General features: G+C 37.6%; 2 protein-coding genes across 2 annotated transcripts; both read right to left on the reverse strand.

Annotated features, from left to right (window-relative positions):
* Positions 1 to 894: 894 nt before the first annotated feature.
* Positions 895 to 5,658, reverse strand: LOC128221800 (uncharacterized). Its single transcript, XM_052930401.1, has one exon. It carries the CDS (start codon positions 5,656 to 5,658, stop codon positions 895 to 897), a length of 4,764 nt encoding a protein of 1,587 aa, XP_052786361.1.
* Positions 5,659 to 8,000: 2,342 nt separating this feature from the next.
* Positions 8,001 to 15,059, reverse strand: LOC128221801 (thrombospondin-2-like). The gene is made up of 9 exons (XM_052930402.1): positions 14,949 to 15,059; positions 13,932 to 13,991; positions 13,401 to 13,560; positions 12,971 to 13,096; positions 12,485 to 12,655; positions 10,739 to 10,909; positions 10,116 to 10,268; positions 9,105 to 9,231; positions 8,001 to 8,894 (listed from the first exon to the last, which is right to left on the reverse strand). Exons 1-8 carry the CDS (start codon positions 15,057 to 15,059, stop codon positions 9,182 to 9,184), a joined length of 1,002 nt encoding a protein of 333 aa, XP_052786362.1. The 3' UTR covers positions 8,001 to 8,894; positions 9,105 to 9,181.
* Between the last annotated feature and the right edge of the window lie 323 nt (positions 15,060 to 15,382).

Here is a 15,382-nt window from a genome sequence, read left to right on the forward strand (position 1 = left end):
AAACATGATATAGATAAAACTATGACAAAGTGAAGTGCCAGGAAAAGTACTTACACTGTGTGCAGGACAGATAATATTTACTTAAATTGGCGAGAAGGAGCTTCTCTCAACGTTTGCGGGAACCGCAAGGCTAAATACTCTCTTAATGGAGATACGGAACTGAAGTCCGGCTCACTCTATGAAATGTTATAATGACAAACTTAAACTGGGAACCAGAGTAACATGTGCTATTGAAGCGAATCGTCAAAAATGAGCGAAAGTATAAAACTAACGAAATTACTATAACACTACGCTCTTTCATATAGATCCATGACACTCCCCGTCCGATGTTATAGAAATATGGCATCGCTATAATAAAGCGCAACTATTCCCTACAGAAACATTAAAATGAAATGTTACTGTCAAATACAGTTTAACAGTTAAACATTCAGTAGAATTAAGCAAATTTTCAACTTTAGGCGTAAACACAAAAATTGAAAACTAAGCCCACACTCACTGAATTTCATAAATAAGGAAGCTAAAGGTTTACTCATCTCGAGTTACTTGTTGAAAGATATTCCAAAATGCAAACCTTATCTTACATATATCTTCCAAAGTCTACAAGGATTTCAAAAACTATTGCAAACATACATGTTAACATACAAAATATGACTAGAGAATATGACAAGTTGTTCACTATGTACACTTATCCCCCCACTCTAACACGACTAACCATCAACTACTCGCTTAAAAGCAGAACGAGTTCTGTAATAGGTCGAACAAACAAACTCGACTTTCCATCACTTACAGACCTCACTTGAACGGTTCGGACTTTTTCGTCAGTGCTAAAGTATACCTCAACAACTACTGCCAAAGGCCACTGATTTCTAGTGGTTGAACTGTCCTTGAGCAAAACTACATCCCCAACCTTGAGATTTGGTTTTGAAGTGACCCACTTTTGCTGTTCTGAAGCATATTCAGAAATTCTGATTTCCATCTAGCCCAGAATTGGTCTGCAAGTACCTGGACCCTTTTCCACTCGGCTCGATAAATGTCTTTGATGGACAAGTTTTCATTGAAAGAGATAGGCGAGGATGACTTTTGGGTCAACAGCATGGAAGGACTCAGAATTTCCGGTGCTTCTGCATCATGTGACACAGGCACTAGTGGTCGTGCATTAACAATAGCACACACCTCGGCCATTAAAGTAGCAAGTACATCATGAGTGAGGTTTTGAAGCTTATGGCCGGTGAGTATGGAATCTAGGGCTGTTCTCACTACACCAATCATACGCTCCCAGACACCTCCCATGTGGGAAGCATGTGGAGGATTGAAGACCCAAGTTGTGCCTTTCTCCTCTAGGAGACCCTTTACACGCTGATCTTCTATGTTGACAGCGTCAACCCCTAAATCAGATGTGGCACCCACAAAATTGGTGCCCCGGTCAGACCTGAATTGTAAAACATTCCCACGAATAGAGATGAAGCGTCTCAATGCATTGATGAATGCGGAAGAAGACATTTCTTCCACCAATTCAACATGCACAGCTCTTATCGTGAGACATGTGAATAAAACTGCCCACCGTTTATTGGTGGACTGACCACCTCTTGTCTTCCTTGTGACCACATTCCAGGGACCAAATACATCTACTCCTACATACGTGAAAGGAGGGGCTGGAGTGAGGCGATCAGCGGGCAAATCCGCCATGAGCTGAGTTTGACTTTTTGATCTGAGTTTGCGACAGAGAACACAACTATAGATATAGGAAGAAACCTGTTTCTTGCCACCTGTGACCCAAAATCCACCTTCCCTAACAGCGCCTTCTGTGAAATGTCTACCTTGGTGCAAAACTTTTTCATGAAAGTGACGAATCAAGAGCAAGGCTAGATAACTTCTACCATGGACGATGATAGGGTTTCTTTCTGGGGTTGGCAATTTTGAGTTTCTTAGCCTTCCTCCCACTCTAAGAACACCCTTTTCATCTAAGAAGGGATTTAGAGACAGAAGAGGACTACTTGCAGGAATGGGAATGCCTTCTTTCAGACAGTCTATCTCTTTAGGGTATGATTCCTTCTGGAAAGTTCGGAATATCAAACACTGGGCGCTCTCAACATTTTCTGCTGAAGAGGCTTCTGGACAGAGATGCCAACCAACACACTCGCACGATTTGTTTAACGACTTGCAGACATGTTGCAAGTTGCTTACAGTCTTGGTCAGACGTCTGAAAGAGGAAAACTTTTGGAGATACTTGGGATCCAAACTAGAATGTCCCTCCATAGACCTCGTGGCCATACATGTGACATCTGGACGTACTTCTTTGTCTTGATCTGGGTTATGCAAGCAGAAATGCTCACTAGACTGATTCATTTTTACAAAGATCTTTTCGGGAGGTCCCTTCAACCACATACAGTCAGACATCTGACTTGGAGACGCACCTCTGGAGCCAATATCCGCAGGATTGTGTTTTGTGTCAATGTAATACCACTGAGAGGATTTTGAAGAATTGAGAATTCTTTCTACTCTGTTAGCTACGTAGGTGTAAAACCTTCTTTTCCTGTTATAAATGTAACCTAGAACCACTTTACTGTCTGTAAAGTACCTAACTTCGTTGACATGAAATTGGAGCTGAGCAAGAACTTGTTCTGCAATCTCGGCGGAGAGAACCGCAGCACACAACTCCAGTCTTGGAATTGTGTGACCTTTTGTGGGAGCCACCTTTGTTTTACCCATAACAAACCCAATTTGAGTCTTACTGTTCTCAACAGTCTCACTGACCAAATAAGCAACTGAAGCAATTGCTTTCTCTGAAGCATCCGAGAACAAAAGCAAAGTGTTGTTTGAGGCCTGGCTTAAAGAATGACCAAAATAACCACGAGATATTGATACATCTTTCAGAGACTTTAAAGAATCAGTCCAATCAAGCCATTTCTGAAAATATTCATCAGGCAATGGTTCGTCCCAACTACAGTTTCCTGACGTCATTGACCTGAGCAGCAATTTACCCACAATGGTGACTGGAGCGACAAAGCCTAGAGGATCATTCAAACTATTCACAACAGAAAGCACTCCTCGTTGTGTGAAAGGCCTTTCAACATCAGGGACAGAGAATGTGAAACAATCTGACTTGAGAACCCAAAGTAGACCTAAACTTCTTTGAGTGGGCAAGTCGTCTTTGGACAGGTCCAGACAAGAAAGATCTTTAGTAAGGTCTTCTGGCGGGAAAGCTTTGAGAACCCTTTCATCACTAGACGCTATTTTGTGTAGGCGCAAATTTCCATTTTGTAAAAGAGCGGCCTGTGTTCGCTTCATTAGGTCTACTGTTTGCTCGACAGTGGGTAATGAAACGAGACCATCGTCAACATAGAAATTCTGGGAAATGAATTCCTGAACATCCTTACCAAACTCCGTCTCGCTAATGGCGGCTGTTTTCTGCAAGCCAAAATTAGCAACAGAAGGAGAAGGCTTGTTCCCAAATACGTGAACCCGCATTCTATACTCTATAATTTCTTTGTTGGGATCATTTTCCTTGTACCAGAAGAATCTGAGGAAGTCACGATCTTCCTCTTTCACCAGAAAGCTATAAAACATTTGCTGAATGTCCGCGCAGATGGCTATCTTGTCTTTTCGAAAACGTAGAAGGATACCAAGCAAACTGTTGATCAGATCAGGGCCTTGAAGGAGAACATCATTGAGGGACAAGTTTTCAAACTTGGCAGATGCATCAAAGACCCCCCTTATCTGGTCTGGCTTTTTGGGGTGATAAACACCGAAGAGAGGTAGGTACCAACATTCTTGATCGTTTGCTATGGGAGGGGCAATTTCTGAATGACCTTTACTGATAATCCCATCCATGAAATCCAAGAAATGACCAAGTTTCTGAGGATTTTTCCTTAAAGATGTGTGGAGCATGTGAGCTCTTTTGAGTGCAAGTGACCTATTGTTGGGCAGTTTAGGTCTGTCCGAAGCAAATGGAAGAGGGGCTACCCAGTTACCACTTGGATCTTTCACCATCTTGTTACTCATGATGTCAACAAACTCTCTATCTTCTACTGACCTACTTATTTGGTTATCTTGTTTTGTTTTAACAAAAACATCATCAGCTAAAGAAGGTATTCTCTCCGTCACCTTGAAATTGTTGCTGCATGGAGGAAATAGAGATTCTCGTCCATTTGGCAACAAGTACGTTTTCATACAATTCACCTTGTCCTGGTGAATTTGTCCCAGACAAACTTGTCCAACAATCACCCATCCCAAGCCGAGTCTTTGTGCAAAAGGTTCATTCTTGGGACTTGTAATTTGTTCATGGACATGATGCGCAGCAATGAGATCCCGACCTATGAGTAGCAGAATTTCAGCTTTCTCGTCTAAAGGTGGAATCTTTGAAGCGATTCCCTTTAAATGACCAAATTGTGTTGCTATTTGTAATGTTGGGATCTCATCTCTGGCATTTGGAATTTGACTGCATTCCAAGAGAGGAGGTAACAAGTACTTAGAAGAGCCATCAATTGTTTCTATCATGCAATTCGACACTTTTCGACCTTGTACATTTGACATGCCTAAACAAGAGTTCAGAGAATAATCAGTTTGTTCTCCACTTAAACCTAGTTTTTCAAAAAGAGCTGGACTAGCTAGCGACCTATTACTCTGTTCATCTATAATGGCGTATATCCTCAGCCGTTGACAGGGTTGGGTTTTCTCATATACATTAACCAGAACAATTTTTGCACATGATTTTCCATGTGAAATGAACCCGCCACAAACTTGGGTACACTTAGTCTGGACAGAGTCCTGAGAACCTAATGGTTTTACGTTAAACTGTGAATGACCACCCCTCTCCCCGCCATGAGGATATGCACCTGAAGTGTCGTTTTTTCTGCTTTCATGCATCAAAGCCAAATGTCTGTGACTGCCACAGTCGGTACATTTAACTTCTACTTTGCAATCTGCAGCTCTGTGGGTAACCGAGGCCAAACACCTGTAGCATATGCGATTTTCTTTGACGATTTGTTTTCGTTTAAAGACAGACTTTGTTAGAAAGCAGCGGCAATCGACCAAAAGATGATCTGCTTTATGAATTGGGCATTTAAAGCCTTGACCGGAATTTGCAGCAGTTTTGTTTATATCAGTTTTCATAACGCTTACTGCAGGTGTTGCTCGATTACCCCTCTCATTAGACAAACAGGCTAAACCAGGATCATTCTTGATCTTGGCTGTTTCATTGATAAAGTCAACAAACACCGAAAATGGAGGGAAGCTCTGATCGTTGTTTCTCTTGAAACTGGAGGCTCTGGACACCCACTTTTCTTGGAGACCGTACGGAAGTTTGTGAACAACTGGTAGAACTCCTTCGGAAGAGTCGAAATAGGACAGTTCAGTGGAATACCTTGGATTCTCTTTCAAGGCTTGGACTTCCAGGAGAATGTCTAACAGGTCATAAAACGTTTTGGGCTCCTTCGTGTTAAGTTTCGGAAGCAGGTTAAGTTTCTTTAACACTGAAGCTTTAACAAGTTCTGGGGAACCATACTGGTCGTTGAGCCTGGTCCAGAGCTTGGTCAGTCCCATCACTGGATTCTCAACGTAAACTGATTTCAATGACACCGCGTGGCGCTTTGACTCCGGACCCAGATATTTGACCAACATGTCAAATTCTTCGTCAGCTGTTGCCGAGAGGTCTTCCATCACTCTTTTGAAGCTCCCCTTCCATGAGATGAAAGTTTCTGGCTTTTCGTTGAAGGGAACTAGCCTAGACAGGATCAGGTCCTTCTTCAACAGGAATTTGGAGATGTCAATCTGAGCGCTCGGCTGGAATTCTTTGGCGTCTACATTCAGTCTTTTTGATGAACTCTGATACCTTTTGATCAGGTGGTGATGTTATTGCGAAATCACCAAGCACTTGACTGCGATCTTCGTCGTTTTCTTCTTTATCATTAATTGTTAGCATTGCAGCTTTCTGAGTTTCGATTAGCAACTTCATGTCTGTGTCCAAGTCTGCTCTCTGTCTTTGTTGAGCAGCCCTCTCTACAGCTTGTTGTTGCTCCATATCCGCTTTTGCCTTTTCTAGACGAGCTTCTTCTTGAGCAAACTGGTAAAGAAGCTTTGCCTTTGCTGCCGATGTTCTCGATCTTTTTGACCGATGGGATGATGTGGATAACTGTTCACTTAATTCCACAATTCTCGAGTCAATTTGTCTTACTTTTACTTTTATTAACTTCTGCAAGTCTCTGTTGCTTACAACAAGATTTTCAGCTTGTTGCTGACTTATGTCTGTTGCCGTTCTCTTTAAAAAGTCCAAGAAATCATCATGAACGTTTTCGTACCTTTCTATAACTTGATCTAAATTCTTTTTAAGGTTGGTGAGCTGTTTTAAGTCTAAACTGTCTATAGGCGAGGATGCAATTGCAGTGATTTCTGACACATTGTTCTCCAGTTTAGCATTAAATGCCGTCACTCTTTCTTCAAATTGTTCCATACCTTTTGCTGTTAGTGTTCTTTTAGTTCTTGTATCCATAAAGTCTACAGTTCTTTTACTGTGCTGCCCCTTTATAAGACGGTGCTTTGTCGATTATATTGGGCAGTAAGAATAAACCCACACATCCTAGCTTGTTATCGATTCTTTATTCTAAGATGTGCATATGATGGTAAAAGACTGAAAAGAGACAATGAAAATACCATAAGAATTCTAGAATAACATGCCTGTGTAACAAATAGATATAGATCTATACGCGTAACATTAAAATGCATGAAACAGATTTAGAAAGTGTATAAGCTGATGGAAACTGTAATCACGTTACATTTCTTATAAACTGAGTACAATAAAACCTTAATTTTCTAAGTCAATACTGTATTTCTCTACATATCAAACCTTATAAATCTTTAAATATGACATAATACTCTGTAAGACAGTCTAAGCTGAAGAAAACATATTCGAGCATGTGGTATTTCTACAGTAAACATTGCTAAAATAACACGATGGGCTTATAAACAAATGAGTACGAAGTGATGCGAGTGCGAGAACACTCGGGAATTCGACGATAACGTTATTATGCTCGTGTTACAAGAAACATTCTAAACATGATATAGATAAAACTATGACAAAGTGAAGTGCCAGGAAAAGTACTTACACTGTGTGCAGGACAGATAATATTTACTTAAATTGGCGAGAAGGAGCTTCCCTCAACGTTTGCGGTAACCGCAAGGCTAAATACTCTCTTAATGGAGATACGGAACTGAAGTCCGGCTCACTCTATGAAATGTTATAATGACAAACTTAAACTGGGAACCAGAGTAACATGTGCTATTGAAGCGAATCGTCAAAAATGAGCGAAAGTATAAAACTAACGAAATTACTATAACACTACGCTCTTTCATATAGATCCATGACAATCGTTACTTTTTTGAACGATAGCGATAGCCTATTTTTGTTTATGTTCACATACATTCAAGAAACAATTTGAAAGAAATGATAGCTTATTATTGACTCATATTTATTGTTACTAATAAGGCGTAATATTTTTATTGTTAGTTTCCATTTTTATTGTTAGGCTCGACATACCCTATTTTGTTATTAATAAACTTTTCAACGTCTATTGCGCTTTAAGACCTGTTTGCGTTAAATATAACACTTTTGGACGCGTGCAGTACAGTTATCGCTGCCACCATGCAAATCTCGTGACCGTGAATAAATATATGTGATACATAGATAAAGATTGAAGAACTAACGTCAATTATTTGACAGCTGAACGGACACAGGATAAAAAATCTCTTGATTGTTGAAACTTAAACATAAAATGGTCAATTTTAACATGTTCACTCAAACAATGGACATTTTTAAGAGAATGACAAAAACAAAGAGCCAAAATATTCACTTTACCAACCATGTTCAAATCCACTTACAACAAACCTTTTTACATATTTTTCATTATTTTTTCAGTTTAACACCATTTAATATCGCATACTTTTTTTGTACACATAAACAACACTTTATTAAAAGCGGCCTGAACAAATGACAGAATATTCGAATATTCTCGCTTGAACAATTTATGTAAATATGTGTATATTATGATGTTTAAACTGACCAGTTAGAACTTATTTAATGACAGGCAAACGCCAGCAGTAAAGGTTGCTTTAATACTATTACTACGTGTTGTTTACGTTTTCGACGCTGGCGCATTTAACATATTGTTGGCAGGATATAAACGACCTATAGGAGAGTCATGTTCGTATTAAATCATTCGTAAAGGAATAACGCTTCTTTTGTTCGCCCGTATGACGACCGTGCCAATAGACTGCCAGTTTTCTTCGATGATGTGAATTTCACAGGCACAGGGGCATCAATTCTGAGTTAAGGATATATAACGCATAAACATTTTAAAGGGTACACCGGCTGTGAAGCAATTGGAGTTCAATACCATCACTATTAAACACTTTTCCCAACACGTTTCATGCTGTTTTGATAGTTCTATTGCGTAAAAATATGTTAGACGCCAATAAGTTTGCAAACGAGTTACTTCATTGACACCTCACTGATACCGATTTCAAAATTAGTTGGTTCATGTTATAGTATATTTTGATTGGACAATAAGTTAAATCACTAGCATTGTAGGCTACGAATACAAGACTACATGTTTTATTCAAACATGAAGCTTTTGACAAACTATATATTGATAGTACATGTAGGGAAATTATTGCGTCACTTCAACAGTGTGACAACACTTGGATTGATCCATTCCGATCAACTGGTTAAGTTATCTACATAGCAAATAACTCCGGCAATTTCGCTGGAACTACATCGAGCGGCTTGTTTTATATATGAGCAGTCCATGATAGAGCTTTCTGTTCCATTGCAACGGATGTCGTCCAGAAGCATCGGGTTGAGTAAATTCTGATCACCTGGGTCTACATATACCGCAGTGTTTCTGAAATGTAATTTGTAATGTTATGTTCAGGTATCCCATATCATATGTAGTTTCTTAATGGAATATATAATAACATATTTTTAAATAATTATGTGTAATGTTTTCTCTCAATAAACGCATAGAGCTCAAATACGTGGTGGTAGAAATCTTCTTTGCTCGTCAAGTGAGATCTCTACATAAGAGATTGCGCTAGAATATCTATTTCTTTACCTGTTGTGGCCCAGCATTCCACATACAACTTTTGCACCATTGTTATTTTGATCAAAGAGGTCGTCACATATTGTGCATCAGAGACCACCGTTGATGGACACCATAACGATGTTGCCAGCTAATTTCACTGAAATTCAAACGTGAGGAATGAATACATACCTTCTCTTCTTACTACATTACACGCCATAAAATATTTTGTTTTTCATTTCCTAAAAATACCTTATTTGTAATGTAAGTTTGGTACATGAAGTATGTATAACTGTTTTTAACCAGGTTTTCACATAGTGACGAACGTCGTAGTTCGGGCTGGCGGCCGGCCGGTAGGAAGAGTTTAGGAATACTTTTCATGGGATTGCGTTTGGGGTCCCTAAGGTCAAGGTCAAGATCACTGTTACTAAATATAGAAAAACGGTTGAAACTTAATAACTTCAGTCTGAGTCCACATTTCTTGACCAAACTTGCTATAAAGGACAACATTATGGATACCTCTCATTGGATTGTGTTTGTGGTCCCTAGGATCAAGGTCACTGTAACTAAAATAGAAGAATTGTTGAAACTAAATAACTTAAGTCAGGGTTGACATACCTTGACCAAACTTAGATTATAGGATGAGTCAATGGATATCTTTCATGGGGTTGCGTTTTGGGGTCCCTAGGTGTCAAGGTCAAGGTCAATGTTACTAGAAATAGAAAAAACGGTTGAAACTGAATTACTTTAGTCAGGGTTGACATATCTTGACCAAACTTGGTATAAAGGAAGAGTTTATGGATACCTGTCATGTGATTGTGTTTGGGGTCCCTATGGTCAATGTCACTGTTACTAAAAATAGAAAAATAGACACAGGCTGAAGTTCTTCTGTCAATCATTGAAAACATGTTTTCGTCGCATTGCGGCGTTTCTTGTTTTAAACAAGACAATCTTTTTGCACATTGCTGTATTTCCGCATCAGTCCTGGAAAAGAGTCAACGTTGGTCATGAAATAATAATTGCAGCCAATAAACACATAAGTACCTTGAATACAGTCTTTAACGATGCAAATGTCTGAGTCGAAGGCCGGTCCACCACACGAAGCAGCGTAAGCACAATTTCGAAAACGATGTTTGATGCCATTTCCACATGTGGTAGAGCACTGTGTCCAAGGTTCCCAGTGTGACCAAATCCCATCTATAATCAAGATAAGTGTGTATTTAGCAACAGTAACAGTAACAAAAACGGAAGAGCTGCAAAATAAACACACGGACTTGCAATATTCTTTACTAAGAGTTATCTGGTATATTGCATTGTCAAGCGTTCATCTGCGTATAGCTAGCATTAAGTAATTCAAACATTTTCTTATAGTAGACTACGGCCACTTCTTATTATCACCTTCGAAAAAAACACAGAAAAGCCAAATCAGCCTTTATATTAGGCATGCAGTAAATGTAGTCTACTCTTATGCAATGTATAGTTGATTGTCTGCATTTAGAGCATATACCATAATGACTTTAATGATACACCCTGATAGACATAAACATGTACATGTACATGTACAATGTACATGCAAATTGCTTTATTGAAACATGCATTTCTGATTACACTCGAATGCTATTTTGTATTTGATTCAGTGAATAAATGTGAAAGTTTGAAGACATTACGTTGACAGGTTGGGCCAAGGCATATTTTGTCATCTCGATTGTATCCGAAACAGTGCTGTCCAAATAGGGAAGGAGTTGGATTGTCACATGACCTCTCCCTGTGTTGTATTCCTACGCCACAACTGACGGAGCACGTGTCCCATGATGTCCACTCACTCCATCCTCCATCGACTTAAACATAAACTTGATTTGTAAAGATGATGTAATATTAAATCATTGAATGGTTTATGATCGATTACTTTATCGTACTATCCATTTGAAATGGAACCCAATACAGAGACATACCATCATAAACAATAGTTTATGTTTTATATAATTTTAAACCTAGTCAATTTCTCGCAAGAAAAACAAACATTTGTAAATTATTACTAAGGAATAAATTGGGAAATCGAATGATATGCTTTATATTTAATGTAAGAATGTCATGAACTGTCAACAATAGTAATATTATACAAATTTATTATTCTACGTTCTTAGAGCATTCATTCGTAAAAATGGTATATGTATATGTTGATTTTTGCTTAAGGTCGTACTTTATTTTACGAGTGTCAGAGAAAAACATATTTCCAAGGCTGGCGAAGCCACGAGTGAAAATTTTCCTATGATCACGAATGAAATCAAATACGATCTTACACTGAACTTAATTAATTTTCTTATATGCTTTTTTTCGGAGTTTATTGGTATTTTAATTTAGTTTTCTTAGAAAAACCTTCTTTAAACAGAGTATTTGCACCGCCGTTACACGTTGGACGCCCCTCGCGTTAAGTTTTGATCACTGATGAAGTGGCTGTGATTCCTCCGCCAGCTTGGGGAGAACTTGTTTTCCAAGAGTATTTTTAATGTTTATCATTTACTCGTGTTTCTTGCAAACATTTAATGCATTTTTGTTCCAATTAGTTTTTAATTAATGCACGATATATTTTTTTTAAAGTTAAACAAGGCATGAATACACTGGTCGGCATTTACTGAATGCACATTTGAAAGGTCGAAAAACCATAGCGCATAAATTGTTTTTCTTTATTCTTGTTTTAGAGTTTTTTCATGATACATGGGTATTCATTCACCCCTCACTGTCAGAGACCATTCTGATTCGCATGAAGACGGGTCGATAAAGAATAAAGACCACGCTAGGATGTTTACAGGAAATATTGTATTTTAAAACTTAAACAGATATTGAAGAAAGATATTTGATAGATGATATGATATCAAATTCATGTTTGAGCAATTGTTTTCGTTTGTCATTGGTTGTGTACGAAATCAGCTTCAAAAACAAGAAATCGGATGTCCATTTTTTTAATAAAAGGTAAGTTGTTTATTTCCAAAAATATCACGATTTTTAATTGTGTGCATTTCTTTTTCAATATCAAATTATTATTTCTGGCAACATATTTTGGTTCAAAACGGATGTGTTTAGATTTGAAAAGTGGAATTTACTACAATAGATTAAAAAGTAGTTTTTAAAATTGATATTTTCTTTCCAAAGTTTGCAGTAAAAAATATATTTTTAATTTTATTTTTCATGGATAAAACTCAATATTTTATGATATGTTAGAGGTAAAAAGTAAGATTTCAAGCAATTACCTACAATTGCATATGTTAACAATATATGTGTGCGGACTTAAAAACATCATAAATCGTCTTAAGATAATGAAAAAGGACAAAGTAAACCAGGTTAATGGTTTGGATGTTGTCACGCACGCACGTACACACATACGCACACAAACATACATGGATGCATGCGAGTACCTGGGCATTGACCAAGAGCGCATGCCTTATGCTCAACAGACTCCCCGATGCAGTTTTTGCCGTGATTTGTAGGAGGAGGATTAGTGCAAGTCCTTGTTCTGGTCAAGGTCGTGCTGCCACATGTTACGTCACAGGTTGACCAACTCGACCACACTGACCATTGTCCGTCAGCTGGAGTTATAAGAACATATAATATCAGTCGCAATTTGAATTAAGTTATACTAATTACACGTTAAAACGCTGCAATTCATTAATATTATTATCATTATTTTTAAGAATCACGTCTTTTAATATACACATCCGAAGTTGTTATAGGTGGAAAATAGCCGAGGTGTTCCGATTGGTGTCTGCGAGGCCTTCACCTTGTGTCTATTAATAGGATCTTTGTCATGGTTTGGCTTCTGGACTTGTATTCTGGCTATCAAAAACAAACGAATGGCTAAAATTAGAAATATCCTAATTTTTTTGAGGCGGGGGCGAACTCACCATAGTCACATAGGCCGCAAAATTGAGGGCATATTTGGGCGGCGTGTTCGTAGTCGGATGTGCAAATGTGAAACAATGTGCTCATCCTCGCACAATCCACCGTTTCATCGTCTACACAAGCTGAAACTGCATTTGCCTTGAATGAGTACATGCTTCTTTCACATACATGTGTATTGATATGTAATACTGAATCGATTCGGAGAAGTCACAGAAAATAACAGGAATTCAAGTCAAAATTGTTTTGGATGTACCTTAAAACGATATTTATTTCTCATTTTAAAAAAGGCCTCTTTATCTTTTTTTTTTGTGCTTTATTAAAAATAATACATAATTTGCAATAATTATATTGTTTACATGTTGTTGGGTTTTACTTTAATTCAAATATCGACCAGTCCGACCCCCTTATTCGGTGCATTCATATAATGTTTACGGTGTGTAGAAGAGCACAGTTGCTCATTGCAGTTGTCTGTCGAGCAACATTCAAAGCAACTTCCGGTTTTTCTCGTTGTCACGTGACGTCTTTTAGGCACATCTCTACCAACGATGCTCACAGGTCCTTGGTTTTGTGTTGATTCTGGATGGAGGCAATGCTAAGTAAATAAATTTTGTAAGTGTTTGGTGTAGGCATAAAGAACAATGTTTTCTTGTTGACCATAATCTTTGCAATACACCCGTTTGTGTTCGCTTCTTTGTTCTTTTACATAGCTCTAAGTAGCTGCCTTAAGTGTATTTAACGTGCTTAATTTCGATATTGATGTCATTAAAACTAACTTAATGTGTCCCGTTCTCCTGCTATTATTATGGTATGTTCGCCCAGACTTGTCAATATACAAACAAAATCTTAGTATTGTACTGCCATGCAACAGAGTAAAAACCTAGTCCCACTGCCTTCAATGTCGGGACATTTTAACAATTCCAGTGTATCTAAGTGGAACGCACAACTACTTTTGTTTTACATCACCTGTTTGTCAGAACATCCAAGGTCGATGGTCCCCGAAGGCCCACGTTGTTGATAGCAACTCTACAATATTCCACAATAACTTGTTTTTAAATATTTGATAATAAAGTGTGTTTTTTTAGTTTTCTTATCACTAACAACATAGAAAAAAGTAGAAAAGAAAAACAAACATAAGTTTATTTATCAAATGATGTTCTGTTTCGTCATTACGTTGAATCCGCGATAATAGCATGAAATAGGAGCCAATTACACACACATAAATTGGAGAAAATTCCACGAAATAAAAACTGATTGACAAAACTGGAGACAGCTACAAATAATAGGAAATGATTACATAAAATCAAAGACACCAACCTGAAAAAATCTTTAAACGGGGATTGATGTATTTGGAAAGCAGCCGAAATAAACACTTTAATATAAGGCATGCACAGAAAATATGTGCACATAAATATGCTATATGAATTATATCCTGAAATTACACAACGATAATAACATCATGCACTTTGTTAAGACTACAAATGAATAGGAATGCATAGATATTTGCTATTCAACAAGATCGGAAGCTGGATACATTTTTCAAATTTCAAAACCAAGTTGATTACACCTTTAGAGACAACCGAAGACTCCAGTTTGTGGAATGTGGAATTTAAATTGAGAAATCAGTACATTCACATGCATGACAAACATAATTTCTGAGTAATAAACCTTTAACTACTCACTAAATAATGCATTGATGGAAAATATTAATTACTGATAACAAGATTGTAACCGTGTATATAAAAGCTGAACTCGCACAAATGTTAAATGACTTGTGGGTCCAAAAATATTTAAAGTGATCAACTATTAGATCATAAGGTAGAAACACCGTGTTTGCAACCACATTCTTTCAAATTAAACACGGCATCCTTCAGAAGAACCATTGTTAATATTTATTCACCCTTTTCGGTAAATTAAAACAATTGTTTTAATTTTGATACATTTTATAAGGGAGTAAGAGTGCATGTTTTAAAGTTTTCTAACCTGATTGCTCCCACAGACAATTGTGGTTTGACATGATGCTGGGTCAGCAACGCCAGAACAATTGTAGCACAGAACACAATCTACAAGAGCGAATAGATTTAGATAATACATTTCATCAGAACTATTGATCAGAATTAAAAAAAAGTTTTAAATACGCGTATCCAACCATACTTTGAACATATGCTATATTACACATGTGAATTTGATTTAGTTCATTTATAATATTAATTTGTATATAAAACGCTGCTGTCTGTGTTTTTGTTTTACTTCGAACCTTTATTTTATGGAAACACATAATGGTTTCGTACCAACAACCAACAATCAGGATACAAACTGAAAAAAGATGTATTATGTAGATGTGTTATGCTGTATTCATTTTCGATAGCAAAAAAGTTTAATAAAGCAGTGGAAACCACTGGGTAAAACCCAAAAAA

The sequence above is a fragment of the Mya arenaria genome, chromosome 16, assembly GCF_026914265.1.
Source record: "Mya arenaria isolate MELC-2E11 chromosome 16, ASM2691426v1".
NCBI classification, from domain to species: Eukaryota; Metazoa; Mollusca; class Bivalvia; order Myida; family Myidae; genus Mya; species Mya arenaria.

What these genes read in the sequence shown, in the direction of transcription:
- LOC128221800 (XM_052930401.1), bottom strand. Translation starts at nt 5,658, where the DNA reads ATGGAAGACCTCTCGGCAACAGCTGACGAAGAATTTGACATGTTGGTC.
- LOC128221801 (XM_052930402.1), bottom strand. Translation starts at nt 15,059, where the DNA reads ATGTATTATCTAAATCTATTCGCTCTTGTAGATTGTGTTCTGTGCTAC. An exon ending in TTGTCTGTGGGAGCAATCAG is followed by an intron (nt 13,992 to 14,948) that starts GTTAGAAAACTT and finishes GGAATATTGTAG; the next exon opens with AGTTGCTATCAACAACGTGG. An exon ending in ACTGTGCTCTTCTACACACC is followed by an intron (nt 13,097 to 13,400) that starts GTAAACATTATA and finishes AGGCAAATGCAG; the next exon opens with TTTCAGCTTGTGTAGACGAT.